The sequence below is a fragment of the Centropristis striata genome, chromosome 15 (assembly GCF_030273125.1).
Source record: "Centropristis striata isolate RG_2023a ecotype Rhode Island chromosome 15, C.striata_1.0, whole genome shotgun sequence".
Classification (NCBI taxonomy): Eukaryota; Metazoa; Chordata; class Actinopteri; order Perciformes; family Serranidae; genus Centropristis; species Centropristis striata.
Genome location: NC_081531.1, coordinates 25,325,363 through 25,348,742, shown reverse-complemented (window position 1 = coordinate 25,348,742; position 23,380 = coordinate 25,325,363). Strand labels below are relative to the sequence as shown.

Below are 23,380 nucleotides of genomic sequence, written 5' to 3'. Positions count from 1 at the left end.
TTATGTGCTTCATTTGGCACGTGCTTGGTGGCTGAAGGAGACGATTTAAAATGTGGATTTTGCGCACAAAATAAAAAAGCGTTAGGTTAGTTGTGTGAGCGAGCTGTGCCCTGTGGAGAGAAGGGAGAGGCTGAGGGGTTTATTTGCCAGCTTTGTGGAGGGATGGGGGGGCTGTTATTTAGTGTGGGGGTAACAGAAGCGCCCCCCCTCCCCTCTTTCTCTCTCCCCCCCCCTCGTCCCTCTGCGCCCTCCCTCCTCCTCCTCCTGCTCTCCTGGCCGCTCTCTCGGACCATTGTTGTTGTGACTGCCGTCCGGAGAGCAGCAGAGTGTTGGTGGACGACGCAGTCTCTCTCTTGAGTAGCAGAGAAACGGACCGACGAGACTTGAGCTCCGATCTGAGCTGGATACACTCACACAGCAGCGGAGAGCTCACAGAAGCGCTGCGTAAAGACGCGCGTAAAGACCTCAGATCAACCAAGAGGACACGTTTTATTTATTGATCACACTATCATTCTCTTTCTGTCGCCACAAAGGGATCTTTTCAAACGTTTTCACCTCGCTCCGTGTTTGGTTTTCTTCCTCTTCGTGGATTTAGCCCTCTGAGCCGCGGTGGACTTTGCCCAGGAGGGATCGCAGCTCCTTCCCCCGGTCACCAGCAGAGCCCGACAGCTGTCGTTCATGTTTCAGGGGGCTGTTTTTGATGGATTTATAAGCTCGACTTGTTTTTCAGTCGGATACACAGCACTAAAGAGCCGCTCACAGACTGCTTTTTGGAAAGGATACAGCGGCGACACCACAGCTCCAAATGAGGATTTCAATATTGAGTCATATCGACCGGGACAAGGAGTGATTTCCCCCCTGGTGCCAGTCATCCCTGCGCGGACACACCGGTAGAAAAGGTATGTGCTGTTGTTTCATTCATTCCAGCGGCGCAAAGTTGGTCCACAAGTCTCAAATCTCGATATTAGACTGAGTTCACTGTACTTTTTCAATCGTTTTCATAAAACAGAGAACAGATCTTGGAGTAAGACAGAAGCACTGGTTCTCATGGGACCAGGATCATTTGCATTGTAAATCCACGTTTTGTCATTTTAAACAGGGACTTAGGAAAGAAACTGTAGCATTCATATTGAGGTGAGGTTGTTTTGCAACGCAAAGCCAAACAAGTTAGTAGACATTGAACCTTCCACACGGACTATTTTTCTCAGAGCGGAGTTTGAACCCTGTCACATCACAAATCCGCCACGCTGAAGTGTTAAAACTGACACTTTTAATTACGTTTTCATCAAGTTAATACATTCACGCCATGCATGGTGACAGTCCCAATGAGACACATCTGCAAGAAAACATTATTTTCTGCGACTTTTTAAATGAAAAATCTTTTATTGATCTCAGAATGACTTGATCAAACTCTTTGACTGACAGCACTGCAACACAAATAGTAACACGTCTAATGTAAATGTTAACAGTGCATATGACGGATTTATTAAGTGTGATTTATGCGACATATAGATGCAGCACATTCAAAGTGTTCCAGGGCTGAAAAGCAGAATACAGTACAAGTGTTTTGCTTGCAACAGCAGCGTGCCAGCGGAGGAAAAACTTTTTTTCCAATCCTTAATTGAGAAAGAATACGTTTCATTCAGCAGGCTGGTTCTTTAAACGGTTTGTGTGTGTGTGTGTGTGTGTGCGTGTGTGTGTGTGTGTGTGTGTGTGTGTGTGTGTGTGTGTACGTGTGTGTGTGGGCGCGGCCTGCATGCATGGAGCGCACGCACCAGGGTCTGGCGCCTGTGCGCAGTTGGCCCGACTCGCAGCAGAAAAATCACTGCATTATTCCTTTAGTGTTCTTGTTGTAGGCTGCTGGAGTTTACAGTTTGTGTGCAGAATGTGTTAATGTAAGCATTTCTGTACTTATGTAGTGTTTTATTGTAACATTTTCAGCACTAACAAGAGTGGAATCATATTTTGAGGTATTCGATGCATCGTGGAGCTTTTTTAAAAGGTGCACATTTGTGGAATTTGGAAGTTTGCATATTATTTTTGCTTTTAATATTTTATTTGGGAAACTAAACATTGATGCGTTGCAGCAGTGGAGAATGTTTTGTGAAGTTTAAAAGTCTGAGTGGTGTTAGAGCTGAAATAGAAAAGGATTTTGAGGGTTTTTTTCTGGCAAAAATGTAAAAATTTACCCATGTCTTGGTTCTAACTTCATTATTGTGAGAAATCAAGTGTTTGTCTTTGTCTTCCTTAATATTAAATACAAATATTGGGGGTTTTGATAGTTGGTGAGACAGAAGTAGAACAGCTGAGGGGCTTCTGGACACTGTGATGGGCATTTATTTGACTATTTTCTGACAATTATGGACTAGATAGGAACTCATAATATCATAAAATATAATTTGATATTTGTTAGAGCTGAAATAGAAAAGGATTTTGAGGGTTTTTTTCTGGCAAAAATGTAAAAATTTACCCATGTCTTGGTTCTAACTTCATTATTGTGAGAAATCAAGTGTTTGTCTTTGTCTTCCTTAATATTAAATACAAATATTGGGGGTTTTGATAGTTGGTGAGACAGAAGTAGAACAGCTGAGGGGCTTCTGGACACTGTGATGGGCATTTATTTGACTATTTTCTGACAATTATGGACTAGATAGGAACTCATAATATCATAAAATATAATTTGATATAATATACTGTATGTATAATTTTATTATTTTTTTTATTAAATAATTTGTTTAAGAAAGCAGTGATTTTCCTCTCAAAAGCTCTCAAGTTTTTATCTATGTTTTTTTAATTATTCATTACAATTTTTGAGTCATTTGAGTGAGAGTACAAACAGAAAGCGACACTTTTAATTGTAACTATCTGGTGCCTCTGCAGAAAGGCAGAACAGATAATATGGCAAAGTTCAGCAAAGTTATGACATATTTTCCTCATTGTGCAGTGATCCTTCAGAATTATAATGTTAGTGCTCAGATTTGAAGATGCCAGAGTCAGAGTCACCTGTTTCACCTGAAGTCTCATCAACTGCCAGTCGAGTCTCTGCTGCTCCTTCACATCCTGCAGCTTCCTGGCAAGTTTCAAGTGTTTTTTCCCAGAGAGGGCCCATTATCCCGGTGCAAACCGAGCCGGGCCGTCCACTGACAAACAACAGGCGCTAACAGCCCTGCTCCTTATTCATGACACAGGAGAGCCTGGACAATGTAAGGCAGACGAGCAGGACAGTCAGGAGGACATCTGGTTAAGAATACAGCTGCTCACAGTCACAACACTCTCTGACAACAACAGTCTTTAACTAATTGTTTGTGTTTTTTTGCCACCTGGTTTAAAACGGAGCAGAGAAGTTTGTTCTGCTCTCCAGACAGCAAGTCTGATCAGCAAATAACCCTCTCCCATTGTGTTTGTTTGTGTCTACAGGGTCCAGATTTAGAGACTTTGTGGGTTTTCTGAAGTTTCCAATGCCAGGGGCCGGAGTGTAAGGCCAACTCCAGGCTTACATTTCTACCTTTTAACCAAAAGACACACAAAAAGATGGCGAGGATCTGCACACTCTGCATTCTGCTACTCTGTTTGATGCACAGAGTGTCAGCCAGGGCTTTGGATGAAGGAAGGACTAAAGGTAAGACATGATCTGTTTTTTTCTGTAAGTGATGATGCCTGAAACATATCACATCATTTTAACCCTTTATCGGGCAACTTCAGTAGGTACCAAAATGGGGTCCCCATCTCTCTGTTTGGTTGTAGAACTACATGGATTTCTTCCAGCTAATCAGCAATATTAATAGTAATATTTCGAGAAAAAAGTTAAATTACTAGATTAAAGTGGCAAATCTACAAGAAAAAAGTTGCAGATTTAAGAGATTTAAAGTGGCAAATCTGCGTGAAAAAAGTCACAGATTTACGAGAAAAAAGTGGGGGGGAAAGCAACTTTTTTCTTGCAGATTCACCACTTTAAATCTCATAAATCTGCACATTATTTTTTAGATTTGCCACTTTAATCTTGTAAACTTATTTCTCAAAATATTACCCCCCTCCCCCGGGTCTGTATGTTTTTTTACACATTCTGGCTGTATGTAATATCCTCCAATATTCTCTAGGCTTGAAATTTGGAATTTGCAAGTATTTAAATGAGTGCCTTATTAAGGGTTAAGATGCTTGACAGTTGGTTCCCTTCCTTACTTTTGGGGGTTTGGGCCACATAAAGCGTGTGTCTGAAAGGTCAGATCGTAACACAGTTTAGTCAGAAAAAGTGTCTAAACGTAGACAGTGTGAATGAATCTGTAAAGGTTTCGATCAGCACACTTTCCCTTCTTAGAAAGCGTCAGTTTCTTGGCAGCTATGACCACAGAGGAAGTCAAGGTGACAGGAAAAATGACAGAGGCTGCAGTCGAGTCTTGGAGAGAGGAAAAAAAAAAGCTCTCAGTATTTTTGCTGCCGTAAACGAAGCTACCTGATCCGTCCTAGGCCCCAGGGCTCGGAAGTGTAAATCTGCCTGGCTGTGTGCCAGCTGTAGAGGATGAGGAGGGGTGCAGGGCCTTTTTCATTCATGCTTTACAAACAGAAGTCAATGCAATAAGTCAGCCATTGCAGCTCCGTTTAAAATGTTTCTACTGAGTGGTAATCAGTAGAAAATCAGTTGTTTCTCATTTGTGTGAAGATGTTTTTAAGTCACATTTATGGACCAGGTGACATTTTTCTGTAGGTTGATGAAAGACAAAATGGGTTGTTGCCCCAGAGGCATCGAGAACAGAAGCTGTCTCTTCTCTGTCTCTGTGGCCCCCACTTTGTACTTCAGGGCCCCGCAAGGCCAGCCGGGGCTTGCTGGTTCAGACGACAATGTGCAGAAAAAAACCCCTCTCAGGTTTATTCATAAGATTGATGAGTGGAGCCAGGATTGATGATACAAAGATCTTTAGGTTGTTAAAACATGCAGGTTGCACCTGTGGAGGCAGAATCACAACTTTTATGTTGGAGTTGCAAACAGTTTTGAGTGACTGCAAGAATTAACTCAAATCAAACGGAAGAAATGTGTCTCAGTTCTCTACAGCTGTTCTACAATTATCAGTTAAAGTTCAGTTAAGGTACTTCAGTTCATTATGGTCTGTGTTTAAGACCTGCTAAGTTGAGACAAATCAGTCCACTGACACCTTTTGGAAAGTATGACCCATCGATCATCAACTTTTTGGAGATAAAATAATGTCCCCAGAATTAAATTTTGACTCTGATCCCTGCAGCTGAAATGCAATCAGTTCCTTAAAAGGGTCCTTGTTTTCTGGGGAAAGTCCTATCAGTTAAAATTTCAGACCGAATAATTGATTATAATTCTCAGAATGTAATTTAACAATTTAAGTTTGCTCTTTGCCGTCACTCTTTAGATAAGAGACAAGCCTCAAAGTGAAAAGTGTGAAGAAAGAAGATTATAAGAACTGACAGGAGAGGTGGCATCAAAAAGAAAAAGATAAACTCTCCCTTGATGTCAGTTAAAAAAGTGAAAAGAGACCCCCACCTCTGTAAAGAAGAGTCCAGCTGAGGAGAGGTGGCGAGGGATCAGAGCCTCCTGACAGGGTCCCTCTGATTTAGTCTCTCTGTGTCCGACACCAAGAGAATAGCTCAAATCTAGAATAAAAAACAAGGAAAATATCTTTTTAAAGTATCCTCAGCCCCCTAGGCGTTTTCTGCCATGATGCTAAATATAATTATACATCTAATGTTACTAACCACATGCTGCTAAACGCAGGGATCTGAATTTTCCAATGTTTTTTCTCCCCTCCCCCCGGAAAAAACTTATTTCAGTCATGTTGTCAGCCACATCATTACAGACTATAGAAAACTCTGAGTATAGCTTTTGTCTGGATTCTTTGGCTGCTCTTCATAGTTCCACCAACGTGGATTTAAAAGCTAGAAATGTACTAAGACAATGTTTACAGAATGGTTGGAAACTTAAATCCTTGGCTGTTTTTTATTTTTTATGTGAGACTGAAAAAAACATTTCCTGCAAAATAAAACAGAATAGCCATTCATTGTACTTTACAGGCACGTCTGTGAGCTAAGATACATGAGATAAAACCATAAATAAGAAAAAGCAGTGGCTGTTCTAGATAGATAGATAGATATACTTTATTTATCCCAAGCTGGGAAATTACAGACCAGTTTTACTGTGGGGGCCAAGCAGGGGCCAGTGTTTAAACAGGGGGGCACATTAAAAACAGCAAAGATGATATTTAAGCATTCAAAACCTTTATTTTAGCTTATTTAAAAATCTCATTTAAGTATATTTGGAAGATACAAACAAATTGATTGAAACAATGAGACTTTCCAACTATTTTTGTACGACAATGACATTTCTCATTTTTGTGCACAATTCCTTTTTTTAATTTGAAAGTGCAGTACAGTGAGAATGATCTTTTTTTATATATACACAAGCTTTTATTGCACAATTAAACTATTATACAATGTACACATTCTGGGTTCCTTTTGTGTACAATGAGATATTGTTTGAACAAAAAATAGGTCAGAATTGTTCCGTCTCTCATCTTTACAAATTGATCATTTTATCATTAATTTGACACAGGGGCCACAGCAGGGGCCAAGGGCTTCTTCACAGGGGCAATGGCCCCTGTAGGCCCCTGTGTAGAACCGCCACTGAGATGAAGTATGGCAAGGTTGCAATGAAAGTGCTAAAATATTAAAAGTTAATACAGTTAACAGTGTAGTTTCCACCACGAAACACTTTAAAAAGTCCTCAAATTTAAAGTGTATTTTCAATAGTGTGTTATTGTAATGTACTTCCTTTTAATAGTGATAAGGGGCTTGAAATGAAGCCAGCTCCTTAGAAATAAAGCTGAGTGGCTGATTCTCCAGCATCAGCATCAAAGCTGGGTGATGTTCACATGTCCTGCAGCCGTGCGGTTATAAAACCGGCTGCTGTGTCCCCGGGTCAGGCCATGAGACTCCTCATTGTCCCAACTGGTTTCCACAGAGGGCTCCGCTCTGCCAGCCCAGCCGGCCGGCTGGCTGATAGCTGGCTCGCACCAGCCGAGCGGTTTGTTTGTGTTGTGTTGTGTTTTGTTTGCCCCCTCGCCTCTGGGTGACAATTCACACTTTGCCGCGAGTTCAACTCCGGGGCACCGTCCCTGTCTCTGCAAGTTCATTAGCACGGCTGTTAGTGTGTGTGTGTGTGTGTTCATCTCTGTGATTTATTGTGTTCGCTCCATTAGATGAATATGGCTTGTTGGGCTCTCTTATTCTTAATATTGGAGTTAGCCATCAAGGTCCTTTAAATTTGACCAATCAGCGTTTCTGATTTTCCACGTACAAGCTTGTAGTGTGTGTTTGCTCCTGAAAGCTTTACCTCCACATGCACTCTGGCAGCACTTCACTCCTGACAAGGGAACAGATTGCCTTTTCACTAAGCGCTCGCAGGAAGCAATCAGACAGAAAATTGCCCCGGAAAATTGCTCGTTCTGAGTGACTGAGCAGTAAGTGAGGTCCCCGGCCAGGGCGCACATATGCTCCAACAAGTGAGTGGGCGAGCACATAAATGGGCGAGTGACCCAGTGAATGGATGGCACTGTGGCTGATGGTGACACGATAGTAGCCGGGTTATCAGGGCACTCTATCACCAGCTCCTGGTCGCATTAAATGACGGCGGCTGTTTAGAAACATGGTGTACTTCTGTTGCCGGAGCTTTCAGAGGTAAACTGAAACCACTAGGATGTGTTTTGACCATCTTGTTCACTCAGAGGGCGTTAAGAGCAGGAAGGTTTGTAGCAAAGGAATCTGGTATTTTAGGTATAAATGAAAATCATCCAGAGGAAAAGGATCCTCAGGATCTTAAGCAATGCATCATTCAGCTGCTTCTTAATCCAAGAAATACAAATTATCCCTTTAACCCATAAGAACCCACGGTGACATGGGTGTCACAAACATTTTAAATGTTCTAGTAATGTTCATGTATGTTTTCTGAAGTACATAAGTGTGTTTTCTAGTGTTCTAAAGCTACAGTAGCTTGTTGAGAAGCCGTCCAATAAGGCAGTGTTATTTATATTTATTTATTCTTGATTTATTATTATTTTGTTACTTAAAAACAAATCTGAAATGGAATTTGTTGTCTAACAGCACTATTAAAGTCACAATTTTGATATATGTGGTGGAGATGCAAAGAAAAAGGCAAATTTGTGTTTCTGTAAGCAGAAAAGGTGTCTAGTTTATTCATTTAAAAATAAGATATATCATAAGGTCCACTTGGTCTATGCTATATCCCCCCATAATTTTCCTTTTCTTATGGGTTAAAGGCAACCAAAAATGACTCTCACCTTGAAATTCCTTGAGGAAGTGAAAAATCTCCACAATATCATAACAATTTTCTATCTTCCCTGTTTTTGTCATCCAGATCTCCGGGTCCCCAGGCCTCTGATCTTGCCAGGTTACCCAGAAAACACCACAGGAGTGGTGGGTGGTCAGGCCAAGCTGGTGTGTAAAGTTCACCGGCCAGCGTCCACCAAGGTGCAGTGGCTGAAGACGGAGGTCAGCGAGGGGGGAATGCCTCGCCTCAGGGCTCTGACGGTGAGAACAGATCAGATACGACAAACATTTTATCATGTTTCAATCCTGTCCTCATCATATCAGGTATTCATCGAAGAAGGTAAAATGATCTCTCCTCCCTGCAGGCCCTGCAGAGCAACGCGTCCAAGGTGAACACTTTGCATCTGTCCAACATCACTCTGGAGGATGCAGGAGAGTACATCTGCATGGCTGAGAGCACCCACGCAGGACAGACGCTACAAGCCATGCAGTCAGCGTGGCTGGAGGTCCTGCCTGGTGAGACACACACTGCAAAAACCAACTGACAAAAAATGAGAAATAAATAACTAGAATTAAGCAAATACATGCTTGAAACAAGTAAAATTATCTGCGGGTGCAGTAAGTACATTTTTCTGTATGAGAATTCTTTAAGTAAAAATATCTAGGTACTGGAAAAACCAATGATGTCTTAAAATAAGTCCAAAAATACTTATTTCAAGCCACGGGATATGCGTTTCATTAACTTGCATTGTAACGAAATCCGTGTCAGTTTCACGGAAATTTGAGTGATTCCGTGGCTATTCCACGGATTTTGAGTTAAGCGAATCCGTGGCTATTTCACGGATTCCTGTGAGACCAGGTTCTTTACTTTATGTGCCAGCTTCATCCAAAGAGCCTGGTGTAACTTTTTTGTCCAATTATACAACAACTTAGCTTCCATCAAGACCAAGTATGAAATTATTCTCTGACCTCGACTCTCCTCTTCTGCAGGTACCATAATTTCTCAGACTGTGGAGCTGAGTGCTGCTGACATCCCATCAGGTAACTTCACATTCTCACTGGAGTTCATTCATTCATTCACCTTTATTTAACCAGGCAGGTCATTAAGAACAAATTCTTAATTACAATGGCAGCCTGGTTACTCATGTTCCTCCTTGGAGTCAGCACAAGCCCTTCAGAGGGCACACTAGCCAGCAGTAGAATCATAAAATTATAGATACAGTTCTCTTCTGAGTGCAGTTTCTTCCAGGAGCTTATGTTTACACTGGTGGAAAGAATAACTCCATAAACCCAGAAATAACAGCACAGACAGTTGGAGATGGTATGGCGGCCATGTGTGTGGACGCCTCCACCTCCTCCCCAGACTGGAATAAACCTCTCTCCTTTAGCCGCTCACTTAGATCTCCAGTGAACCTTCACCGCCCCTCAGATTTACTCTCCGTCCACTGTCACGCTGCAACATGTTCATTAGCTTCAGCTTCTCTTCTTCCTCCTCCTTTTCTTTTCTTTTCCTCTTTTTTTTTGGGAGGGAGTTTGCAGTGTTAGTGACATTGCTCTCAGTCCCACAATAATCCAGAGGGGAACAAAAAGATGAAGAGAAGAGGGAGGGGGGGTTGGGGGGGTCAGGCCTCCTGGTCTCCATGGTAATTTCATTGTGTGTGTGTGTGTGTGTGTGTGTGTGTGTGTGTGTGAGGATAGGAGATAATAGGGTTGAAGTGTTGAAGGTCATAGCTGAGGGGACGCTACGTGCTTTTGTGTGGAGATGAAGAAATAACCTGCTGACTGGCCTGAGTGGCCAATAAATGATAAAGAAATAAAAAGTGAAAATGAATATTTTTCATTTCATTTATCCTTTATTTATTTTCTTGAGGAATCATTGAGGGCAACCCCTCATTTGCAATGATGTCGAGAGTACAGAGAAAACACAAAACAGAGTACAGAGAAAACACAAAACAGAGTACAGAGAACACACAAAACAGCACATACAAAACACATGCAAAAACATTAAAAACAGTTACAGTAAAAGGCAGAGTTATTGGTTATCATAGATTTAAACAGGCCCATAGTTACAGTTGTGAATAATAAATAAAAAGTGAAGTTGGGTGTGCACCCAACTTCACTTTTGTCACTCTTGTGAGAGTCACTCTTGTTCTGATGTTTCAACAGATGTTCTTGAGGACCTGAGTGAGGACACGACAGAACATCTCCTGCTGGAGCCGGGGAACGTCCTCAAACTGCGCTGCGATACAAGAACTCGGCCCGGTATGGCGGTGAACTGGTACAAGGAGGGCATTCGGGTTCTGCCCACGCCCCGCATCCAGATCCGTGGCACCATCATGGAGATCACAGACGTAACATACGAGGACTCTGGTGTTTATGTTTGTGTTCTACGGGGAACCAAAGGGCCTGTGAGGAACTTCACCATCACTGTGGCAGGTAGGGACAGAAATGAATCAGTCACTTTGGGTTGGATTTGCAATGAATGCCTTTCTACACTCAACAAAATGTCTAGATAGCAATACTTTTTTCTGAAAAAGGAAACAAACAACTATAGTTTCAGTGCTTGAGACTATGAGGTCGCCCCACCAATTGTACATTGGACGTACAAGAAAGACTTGCAACAAAAGGTTGATCTAAGAAGTTTGGGGATTTGGTTGGGTTTTCAACAAAATGTTTTGTTGAATGAACATCATTTTATTATGACACATGGTTGCACGAAATAATTTTATTTGAATCTAGATATTTTTTATTATGTTGACTGGACTTATACATTTTAAGTAAATTTTAAAAAATTATATTATGTAATTATTTCTCAATTATTTTGAGTTCATTTTACTCAAATTTTCTTAGTAAATCCAATGAAACCCACTTTAAATGAACTTAAATAAAATGTGTATGTTTTTAAAATATATTGTACTCTTTCATATCAATTAAACTGTTTAAATTGTACCTTTTTTTATTAAATTGATTCTAATTTAATATTTTTTAGCTATCATGACATGACAGAGAACCACAAGATGTGTAGACCACCAACTTTAATATGATACAAACAATACAACACAAGAAAGCAGAAACACACTGCTCAGATTCTGTCACCCATAATCATAAGGATGGAATGAACAGTCTAAACCGACAAAAAAACTTGAAATTTGGATGAACTTAATTTTTTCGAGCTACATTTAATTAAATAAAATAAGATTGTCATAATGCTGATTAGTGGAGTTATTAGCTAATAAGCTGATAAGTGGAGTTAAATAACACATCATTTCTATTAAAATATGCTTAAATAATATATGGAACATTTACTAAGGGTCAAAATCAGTTTCTTTGGGTGTAATGTTGATGTATAGTGGTTTTTCATATTGTCTTTGTTTTTCCAGACTCGCTGGGGTCGGGGGACGATGATGAGGATAATGGCTTGGAGGACTCGTCGGCTGAGGTTGAGAATGACCAGGTTTACTTCTCCAGAGGTGTGTTATTGTTGTTTAGTACAACAAATTAGTACAACTCTGCTTCATCAGAGCAGTCTGACTCACTGCTCATTGGCTGCTCTTTGTCCTTACAGGTCCCTACTGGACCTACCCCCAGCGTATGGAGAAGAATCTGTATGCTGTCCCTGCAGGCAACACAGTGAAGTTTCGTTGCCCGGCCATGGGCAGCCCCATGCCCAGCATCCGCTGGCTCAAAAACGGACGGGAATTTCGAGGAGATCACCGCATCGGGGGCATCAAGGTGAGGATGATTTCTGATTCTTTGACGGCGAAATAAAGATGATGATCTAGCAGAGTCTTCAGTCATATACTTTTTCTTCTGTTTTTAGCTTTTTTATCCCTTTTTATAATTAGACTGTTATGCTTTTAACCTCTAGCACTTTGATATTTCCTCTAATGCATTACAAATAAAATGTATTATTATTCTTATTATTATTATATTTGTACAGCTCACTGATGGTTTTCTTTTATTTCTTTGGCTAGCTGAGACACCAGCATTGGAGCCTGGTAATGGAGAGTGTGGTGCCTTCAGACAGAGGAAACTACACCTGTGTGGTGGAGAACAAATACGGCTCCATCGCTCACAGCTACGTTCTCGATGTCCTGGGTAAGAAATGGATGGAGCCCTGGATTTGGGTTAAATTCTTGAATTTAGCTAGCCTGGGTATACCCATACTGCCTTGCGCGCTTGATTTCATTTCGAACTGCGAAAGACGATGACGCGTACTACTTGACAGATGGAAGCCTGTAGTTTTCTTACGGATCCAACATGGCTGCAGCAGACACAAAACTCTCTTTCGATCTATCTGTAGCTGTTTTAAATAGTTTAAAGCGAAAGTTCATTTTAAAAGAACATGTGGCTGAATGACATAAGGGGGAATAAGGCGTAAAAATAAATAGTCTTGCAGAACACGAGAAGTGGAGAAGCAAAGCAACAAGCAACACTCTCTCACAGACACACACACACACACACACACACACACCGACACTAGAAGCAGACAGCCAGAACCAGAACATGCTGCAGAAAAACGTTGCAGAAGCAGAAATCAGCATTTTAGTCTCAAAGTAGAGATGGGCTAGTCTGGCTAGGTCAACATCCATTTCTGTCGCTCTTCATACGTCATCTGGTATAACTGATACGATTGGCTAAGAGCTACCTACAGACGCTTTTGATAGACATTCGTATCGCCCAATAAACGGCTCCGGAGGATCGTAAACCACACCTCCTCTACGGAGAAATGAATGGCTGGTGTCCAGACTAGATCTCATTTGTGATTAGTCTGGCGTTAGCCAGGCTAGAATTTAGCAATGAGTAGTCATGAATATATAAAATAGCAAAAGTTATTAGACAACCCTTCATGCCATCAAATAAAAGCCTCCAGTCTGAGGGAGGGGATAAGTGGGGCGCCTGGGCAGGATGTGGACGGTCAGGCGTCCACACCAGTTTTCTACCTGACCTGTGACAGGAGATCGACGAGCGCTGCGGTTTGTTTGTTCATTTGTTCGCTGTCCGTCCACCGCGGGGTCAGTTTCCGTCCCCGTCGACGGGGGGAGAGGACTAACGAGACAACTAACGAGATCAGAGAGCGAGAGTAACCACAGATCAAAGAGAGCCCGGCGACCAGCTGACAAAGAGCCACACTAATGGAACCAATTTCCATCCCGAAATGACATTTCCTGCTCTTGTATGCCAGCATGCAAACACATTGTATGTGACAGTGACAACTGCCGGAATTTTTAGACGTTTGTTTACAAAGCAGTCATGTTTGCCGGCTGTTGAACGGCCAAATATCTGGATGTCTTTAGTCACAGCTCCCTATGATTCCCCCGCGTTTGGACTCCTGGTGAGACGGGAATTTCTGAAACCAAGCTTGACAGATCAGTTAAATCTCCTTCTCCATGTCCCCAAATCACCTTTGAACTGTTGCCGTGAGACGGACGAAATCCTTTCAGCTCAGACTGGTTTCTCTGGAGCTCAATGCTATCTTTCATCTTAGCTCATCGCTCCTTTTGATGTCTTCCCACATACAGAGCGTTCCCCACACAGGCCCATCCTGCAGGCCGGTCTGCCAGCCAACACCACAGCAGTGGTGGGCAGCGACGTCCAGTTCCACTGCAGGGTCTACAGTGACGCCCAGCCTCACATCCAATGGCTCAAACACATTGAAAGGAACGGCAGCCGATACGGGGATGATGGGACGCCCTACGTTCAGGTCCTTAAGGTGGGTCAAACTCCAGCTATGCTATGTACAAACTACTGGAACCTGCTTTTGATGTCTGTTGTGTACTAACCATGTTATGCCTTTTTCTGAATCCAGACTGGCAGTCTGAACATGTCCGAGGTGGAGGTGCTCTACCTGTCCAAAGTGACCATGGAGGATGCAGGAGAGTACACCTGTCTGGCTGGAAATTCAATCGGTTATGCGCACCAGTCTGCCTGGCTCACTGTCATCTCAGGTAAATAACAAAGCTAAAGTCTAAAACTTGATTTTTGTGGCTCTAAATTGGCCTTGAAATATTCAGCAGGTGATATCTCAGGTCTGACAAACTTTGAACCTCTTCCAACAGAGGAGGAAGCAGCAGTGTCTATGGACACCATGGAGACCAAGTACACTGACATCATCATCTACGCCTGTGGCTTCCTGGCTCTGATCATGGCCATAGTCATCGTGGTGTTGTGTCGGATGCAGGTCCACCCCAGTAGGGAGCCTTTCGACGCCCTCCCTGTCCAGAAGCTCTCCAAGTTCCCTCTTCGTAGACAGGTACCATCTTCTCTTCACTTTGAAGATTAGTTGAAAGTGATTTAAGGGTTTTATGGACCTTCCTGCCTGTTCCCGATAGCTGAATATTTCTTGTATCTCTTCATTCAGTATTCAGTGGAGTCTAACTCGTCAGGGAAGTCCAGTGCGTCACTGATGAGGGTGGCTCGCCTCTCGTCCAGCTGCTCTCCCATGCTGGCTGGAGTCATGGAGTTTGAGTTGCCTTACGACCCAGAATGGGAGTTCCCGAGAGAGAAGTAAGTTATCTGCATGTTAGAATCAGTTCGTCATCATCTTCAAAGAAATTACAGTTCGGCTTGAAATTCTTATGAGAGATCACCATTCCATGTGCTTTTGCTCTTGTTTTATCTCTTGCTCTTTCACAAAAACACTTATATACCCACAGCCCACACACACCAGACACCATACACTCCCTACACACTTAAAGATTTGATTGCACTCGTGTTAATAGTTTATTTTGATGTACATGCTGCGTTTTTGCAAATTGTGCACAATTTGCATTTTAGTTTTTGTTATAGTTTTTATCTCAACAAGTAAATTAAAAAATACACTCAAAATCAATTTCCCGTGGTTTTAAAGGATTTTGTGCAACTTTTTTCATTTTACACTTTGCAAGATACAGCTATGACATTTCTATATTTTAAAAATACAGTATTTAAAATTGTGGGATGTAAGGGTTGTATTGATGTATGGCATATTAAAATGCTCCAAAAAATGGCACTACAACATGTAAAAATGTAAAGGTCTGATCCAGCAGACCTGTTGGTGAAGTAACACTTGAAAGCAAAAAAACTTTTTCTATTGTGAGAGAGTATTTCTTCACTAGTTTGGCTTCTGGTACTCATTTAAACGTTACAGCTCATGTGGGGAGCTAAAAAGAAAAAAACCCGCAGCCCATTTTTGGCTCAACCCAACCTATGTTTTAAGAAACCAGAGCCCCAAATTATGGATATGTACAGTTTTCATTTGGACTGACTTATTTTCACAAACTTTCTCTCTCTAGTTTAACGCTGGGCAAACCTCTAGGGGAAGGCTGCTTCGGTCAGGTGGTCCGAGCCGAGGCCTACGGCATCAACAAGGACACCCCGGACCCCGCCTCCATTGTGGCTGTTAAGATGCTCAAAGGTAGGAAAGAAATGACATAAAAATACCTCTAGATCTCAGCTGGAGTGTGCTTTGTTTTCTAAATAAAGTGTATGTTTCCTAAAGATGATGCCACAGACAAAGATCTTGCAGACCTCATCTCGGAGATGGAGCTGATGAAGGTCATGGACAAACACAAGAACATCATCAACCTGCTTGGAGTCTGCACACAGGATGGTGAGCATCTGATGGAAACCTTTATTTGTTGTTTGATTTCTACCTAAGCAAAGTCCTCCTCCCAAACCTCTTTGTCAGTGTAAATCTCAACTAATTTAGGGAGTGTTTCACGGATGGTGGTCCCAAGCCTCCGGGCTAAAACAACAATAGAAACAGTCCTTCATCCTGTCTGTGTGTTCCCCCTCAGGTCCTCTGTATGTGCTGGTGGAGTACGCCTCCAAAGGCAGTCTGAGGGAGTATCTGCGGGCCCGGAGACCCCCAGGCATGGACTACACCTTTGATGTGACCAAGGTGCCTGAAGAGCAGCTCACCTTCAAAGACCTGCTGTCCTGTGCCTACCAGGTGGCCAGAGGGATGGAGTACCTGGCTTCTAAAAGGGTATGTCACTTTTAAAAGTGGAGATTAATCGGAACCTGGTCTCACAGGAATCCGTGAAATAGAAATTTCCGTGAAACTGACACGGATTTCGCTACAATGCAAGTTAATGACAGTCATATCCCGTGGCTATTCCACGGATTCCTGTGAGACCAGGTTGATTAATCGACTAACTAACTACTTTTTTGGGAACTTGGCCTTCAGTTGGATAACAGCACCAGCCTCCCCCTCTTCCTTTCACTTGCTCTTGTCCCCACCCCCACATGTTTCTATTCCTTTCATTCTCCCAGCATGCACTCTGTCTATGTTTCTTATCAACACGTCTCTTTGTCTGCCAGCCGGTGTCTCTGACAGGCATTCCTGAGCAGAAAGCTGCTGCAGCTTGAGTCCTGTTTACTCTTCTCCATCCATCTGTCCGTCCCCTCCGTCGCAGGGCTTTGTCCTTTTTAGCGCGGCCATAAATCTGTTAGCAAACAGGCAGCAGAGCCGTCGTCCGGGTGCAGGCGTCAGGTTTCGGGCTCTACGGCCTCCTAAGAATGCAGGAGCCTGAAACTAACCCTCCATTATGGGGAGACCCACAAACCAAGACCGGTTCATTTCGCACGTCCCCACAAATCCCACGTCTATTTCGAATGAAAACCAAAATAAACTTAATGACATCCATTCAATGTGGGCAAACACTGCCTTTCTTTTTTTCCTCCTAGAGGGTTTGTTTTTTCTTCAAACTCAGAGGTTTCTATATAGAGACATTTTAATTTTGTAGCATTCACGAAAAAGGGGAGCTGTGTTGACGCTCAGCAGTCTTTTAATTTCTGGAAGAAAATCTGCAGTGAATCATTTCTACCTCCATGTTTTTACACGTTCTTGCCAAACCACGGCCTGGAACAGACAAGAACGTGTCACATGTCTCTTCAAAACAGCTTTTCATAACTGTAAAAGCTTTGATAATGCTTGATGTCCACAGTGAACTTGTCAAAGTGACAAAACAAAACAAAAGACAACACATTCAGTCCACTTCACAAATTAGACATTGAATATCTCAGCGCATTAACTCTTTGATGCCCGTGTAATTGTTCCTATTCCTGACTGAATGCACACAAAAGTAATATATCCCAGCACCGCAGACTCTAACCTGCTTCAATGCAAAATCTTTGGTGGAAAATAGTATCAAGTGAACCTTTTTGCAAGTAAATATTTGGCCTGTACGTTTTTCCCCTTTTTTCTTAAGATTTTTAGTTATAAAAATGTAAAAAAAGGTATTATTTTCTTGCTTTGAGGGTTTTTAAAATTCAACATCAATGAACTCAATGTCTGGGTTAATGAGGACCATTTTAACTTCATGCTAATCTTCTAATCTGGAGACCCAGCAGTTGGCCTTAAGCTCGCTTTAGGGTTTTGTTTCAGTCTTTAATTCTCTCTCTTCTCTCTCTGCAGTGCATCCACAGAGATCTGGCAGCCAGAAATGTTCTGGTAACGGAGGACAACGTGATGAAGATTGCTGACTTTGGCCTGGCCAGAGGAGTCCACCAGATTGACTACTACAAGAAAACCACCAATGTGAGTGACGTTAGTTGCGTTATCTTTTCAGCAATCACCCCTTTTATTCGTTTTTTAACTTTCCAGAGTAAGAGCAGCTAAACTACTGCTGCCCTTTTCATTTCACACAGCTAAAATGTTTGTGCTTTTATGTTAAGTTAATATCATCCAATCAAATAAACTAAATGTCTTAAAGACATTTGGCTTGTTAAAGGTAAACACGTCTGCCCCACAGCCAGGTTCCTTTCACAGCTTTAATACTCCTTTAGGACAGATGTCTGATGTTTCCTTTTGATTGGCAGCGGGCTTAATGAAACTTAATTAGAAATAAGGGGAGACAAGGAGAGAGGAGGGGGAGGATTGTGAGAGTAATAAACTGAACAAACTTTTTACAGTGAGACAGGGAAAAAGCGTGCGACTTTATGTGGTGTTTCTTACATGTTCATGTCTACTCTGCAGGGACGGCTGCCAGTCAAGTGGATGGCACCAGAAGCTTTGTTTGACAGAGTCTACACACACCAGAGCGACGTGTAAGTCCAAACTTCTCTGCAGAAAACCATGAAGTGCCTTATCACAAAGACAGTTAAAATTGAGTTTTAACTAAAAATGAACTCCTCTGTGTCTGTTTCATCTTGTGACAAATTTTTAGATTTAAATTTTGCTTTATTTCAGAGAAATAGTAATATAAAAATTGCAGTAGCTACAAAATCCAACTAAAAACCAAAGCTTGCCACGGTCTGCTTTGGATATATATATATATATACTAATTTAAACATAAAAATAATAGAAATTATAAGTTTATTTGAAAGGGAAAGTGTGTTCAAGTAAAAAAAAATGAGTATATAAAATATAGCATTGCTTTATAATAGCAAGTCTAAAATACACAAATCTTTGAATATAGTTGTTAAACACTTTTAAATACACATAAAAAAAATCAATTTTGACAATGTTTATTCACTAAAAACAAAATATAAACGCTGAAAGAAGACAACAACATTACTATTAGAACCTTTTGCAGCAAAACCAGAATGCAGTAACTCCATTTTTGGGGTCAAAGGTAAAATACATCATCATGATTTTTGAGCATAAAAATGACATCATCAGTACATACAGAAATAAGTATCATATCACTTACCGACTATTTACCCATTTGGCTGGCCGGTTATAACAAGTTAAAAAACTCTAAAGCAGTTTTTCTTAGTTTTACCTTTTGCCTAGTTACTGCAGTTAGACTTTGTAAGACTGTGTGTAGAGCCACGTAATACAGCAGTAAACAAAAGGAAATGTGTTCTGATCCTTTCGTCTTTGCTCAGGTGGTCGTTTGGCGTCCTGATGTGGGAGATCTTCACACTGGGTGGCTCACCGTACCCTGGGATCCCTGTTGAGGAGCTTTTCAAGCTGCTGAAGGAGGGACACCGCATGGACAAACCCTCCAACTGCACACATGACCTGTAAGCATGTTTAATACAATATTAAGTACAGCAGAGTTATTAAAACATGCCTGGAGGGGGGCTCTAAACTCTCATGGAATTCCTAGATCATAAAAGTAATTTTTGCTTTGTGTTTTTTTTCCCTCCGTAGCTACATGATGATGCGTGAGTGCTGGCATGCTGTTCCCACCCAGAGGCCGACCTTCAAACAGCTGGTGGAGGAGCTGGACAAAGCGCTGCTGTCCATCTCTGACGAGGTAGGTTTCAAACACACATTCACCTTCTCCCTCCTGTAAAATGCACACACACAGGCCCACATATGCGCTTGTGGAAATGTACACACACACACACACACATACACATATATCCTTTCCTACACAATCTGCTGTCCAGATGTCTTCAGTACATGAGAATGAATGCACAGAGAGCAGAATCCAGAGTTAATAATCTCTACACAGCAAAAACAAAATGACATGTTTGGCTGTCCAAATTGTTGCAATTGATTGTCAGCAGCCTCAATTGTTTGTGTGATTGATTTTATTGGGTCTTACATGCAGTTTACATGCATTTTTTGCAAAACTTTGTCAGCAGCAATTAAGAGGGTTTGTACAAAACCTTGAAAGTTTAGAAAATGCTGATATGATGCGTTTTTCTCGATATAAAAGTGGAGTTCAATACACATTTAATACAGAATGAATGAAAAGGTTACAGAAACTGAAACTTCTTATGTAATGGTTGTGACATGATGCTAGTTCATTCTGGTACATTGAAGGTTGTTTAACATTGTGCTTACATGGTAAAGTTGTCAAAACATATTATATGTGTTTATGTGTGACCAGCTTATATGGTCAGCCTGCCATAGCTTAATGCAGTGGGCAGTGGAGACACAAGTCTCGTTCCTCAAATTAGGGCCAATGATTATTTTCATTATCGATTAATCTGTTGATTATTTAAACGATTAATTGATTAGTTGTTTGGTCAATAAAATGTATAAAAATATCAATCAGTGTTTCCCAAACCACAAGATGACGTCCTCAAATCTCTTGTTTTGTCCACAAACCAAAGAGATATTAAGTTTATTGTCATAAAGGAACAAAAGAAACCAGAAATATTCACATTGAAGAAGCTGAAATCAGAGAATTTGGACTTATTGTCTTTAAAAAAAATGGTCAAACCAATTATTCGATTACCAAAATAGTTGATGATTAATTTAATAATCGATTGTTGTTCGATTAATCAAATAATTGTTGCAGCTCTACCTCAAATACACACATACCTAAGTATAAGTTTAAGCTGAGCTCATGGATGCATGCTATGCAGAATTATAAAGAAACGCATCCTAACAAATGCCTAATCTTCAAGAGTTAATGCCTTAAAAATGCTTAATTTCCAACATAATCCAATCCCTCATTTAAATCAAAAACCTTTTGATATATATAAAGTGAAATGATCTGCATCAGACTGTTAACTGCCCATTTCTACCACAAACATTTGATTGTGGATTTGTTTCTTTTCCACCAACATTTCTCTTACATCTGCCCTCTCTCTGCCCTCAGTACTTGGACCTGTCGACCCCCTTCGAGCAGTACTCCCCGTCTTGTGAGGACACGTCCAGTTCCTGCTCCTCCGACAACGACTCTGTTTTTACCCACGATGCCTTGTCCACCGACCCCTGCCTGCTGGGCTACCAGGACGTGCGCCGGATAGACATAAAGACGGCGCTCCGATAAACTCTCAACTGAAGGCACCCACACATGTAACACATCCACTGGCAGCCATATTGGAGGTCCGCCGCTGCATTTCTGAAGTTAACTTAAAGTCTATATACATGAAGTTTTCCACTGGACCTCCATTATGGCACCAGAAGAAGCCTTTAGATATAGCTGGGCATTTATACACACATAAAAACACATGTATGCACGCGGAGCACTGAGGCCGCTGGGCTTCATCACATGGTGAACATTTGAAGAAAAACATTTCATCGTGGAGGACACAACATGTGGTACTGTGGACTATCAGCTCTGCCACTGTGCCCACGAACAGCTGTAAAACTGCGGCACTAAACACCACAGAAGAAGAAACCTGGTACTCTTAACTCCTCAAAATGCGATCCACTCTCCCTCAAGAGAGGTGACAGACAGTGATCTCCTCACACAACCCAAACCAAGGCGACAAACCTTGGTGATAAAGACATTTTTAACATAAAAAAAGATTTATTTTGCTATGATAAAAAAGAAGAAACTGATTGTTAAATATAAATCTCTCTATATAAGATTATTTTACTTTTGTGTTGCATATTTAAAAAAAGAAAAACAGTCTTAAATCTCAGGATTTCTTGTGCTAAGAAGTTGCTGTAGTGGCATCAAAGTGCCTGAATTTATGATTTCCTGTGAATATATTAGAATATTAAAATATTGTATGTACATATCAACAACAGAAAGACGATTGCCTTTTATAAATTATTCTGAATGACACGAAAATGAAGGTTACTGGAGGCGAAAGGGGAGGAGACGAGAGAGGAATTTAATCAAGTGCCAAACCTGTCGCAGCTGTCTTTATGTTCTGGTTTCATTTCAAAATATTCAGTTTAGAAGAAACATTAGAACCTAGTGATCTCTCAAATTAGTTTTTCCAAAAACATGGCTTACATTTTTGGAATGAAACTGTCCGTTTGTTATTTTGTAGTAAACTGCTTCGACCTCCAACCCAGCAGAACAATTTGTGGTTAAATACCAGAGGGACTTCCAGTTGTTGGACAAAAAACCACCAAACTGTTTTAGCACAAACACATTTCTTAAGTTTTGAAACAAGGTCATTAAACAACCATGTAGACTTTGAGACAACATAACGTGGTCTTCCTCTAACAACAGCTTTACTCATTCAGTTGTCAGAGACAGTGTGTCCGGGGTAGGACTCGACCTGAAAGGGGGTCTGACGATTCAGCATTGGGGTCTCTGTTGGAGAGCTGGCCCAAGCCCACTGTCACCGCTGACAAGGAGGGGGTCTGGGGGGGGGGGGGGGGGGCACTGAATGTGAAAGCCAGTGTGATTGATTTCAAATAGAGGAGAAGGGGGAGGGAACCTCCTTTGTCTGGCTGTAACCCTTCACCCAGCCCAATCTGTTGGCGAGGGGTCCTCAGGTCCGCAGCCTGGCTGGACAATGAAGGCTTTGCAGACTTAATGGGTGTGACTACGGACCTGAGGGAGTTTTCGGGGGGTGGTGGTGGTAGAGCTGGTGGTGGTGGTGTGGGGATAGCTTGGGCTTGTGTGCAAATGAAGAGGCTCTTATTATGTTAATGTCTCCTTTTTTTCTCTCAAACGCCCCTATCTTTATCCCCACAGCCACCACCTTTTAAATTACTAATCTTAATTCAGATTCACCACCAGGACCAGCTGCAGAAAATTCACACCTATGTCCCAGGCCACCTCCTCAATCTGACCACAGACACAACAATCAGGACGACAAACAAAACAACCATTAATAGTTTTTCAAAATTTGCTTGTCAAAATTCACCAAAGTTCATCGAACAAACATTGTGATTCCATTGAACTGAATCAGTTATCATGATTTCCTATGAAAAGTAATGCACTGAAATGTATTTTCTTGAAAAAAAGCCACATAGGTCCCTTGATCAATCATACAAACCTAGGCTGTCAACCAGGAGACCGCTGTTTGTGTCTAGTTGGAAAAGTTTTGGTGCCTAAACCTAAGAATATAGTAATATTTCACAACATTTTTAAACGTTTAAAGCTGTGATCAGAGGATGTTTTACGTGCATAACTTTTCATAGGTAGTCTTGCTTGCTTATGAGAATATGTTGTTTTTGGGGTCCAAAATGTGGTTTAGGGTTAAAAAATGGAGGGTTTTAATTCCAAAATGCTCTAAATGCATCGTGTGACCATCTTCCTGTTTGTGAAACCAGTCTGTTGAAGTCAATGAAGGATTAATGTAATTTCTATCCTCATTTGTTTGCTTTTCATGCTGTCAATCACCCAGTGACAGTTGGTGTCTCAGTTTGGAATGAAGCTCTTTACATTTACATAATGTTCAATGCATAAATACAAAGTGTCTGGTTACATTTGCATCTTTACATTCCAGTTATCTGCTCTTCTCCCAGATATAAACTGTAAACAATCACAGCGTT

At 41.5% G+C, this 23,380-nt stretch overlaps 1 protein-coding gene across 1 annotated transcript; it reads left to right on the top strand.

Annotated features, from left to right (window-relative positions):
• Nucleotides 1-314: 314 nt before the first annotated feature.
• fgfr4 (fibroblast growth factor receptor 4) lies at nucleotides 315-21,463 on the top strand. The gene is made up of 21 exons (XM_059351865.1): nucleotides 315-899; nucleotides 3,418-3,619; nucleotides 8,393-8,565; nucleotides 8,670-8,820; nucleotides 9,295-9,345; nucleotides 10,471-10,740; nucleotides 11,685-11,774; nucleotides 11,870-12,036; nucleotides 12,279-12,402; nucleotides 13,827-14,017; nucleotides 14,114-14,252; nucleotides 14,364-14,557; nucleotides 14,666-14,811; nucleotides 15,579-15,700; nucleotides 15,785-15,895; nucleotides 16,083-16,273; nucleotides 17,705-17,827; nucleotides 18,266-18,336; nucleotides 19,120-19,257; nucleotides 19,388-19,493; nucleotides 20,793-21,463. Exons 2-21 carry the CDS (start codon nucleotides 3,532-3,534, stop codon nucleotides 20,964-20,966), a joined length of 2,820 nt encoding a protein of 939 aa, XP_059207848.1. The 5' UTR covers nucleotides 315-899; nucleotides 3,418-3,531; the 3' UTR covers nucleotides 20,967-21,463.
• The last annotated feature ends 1,917 nt before the right edge of the window (nucleotides 21,464-23,380 follow it).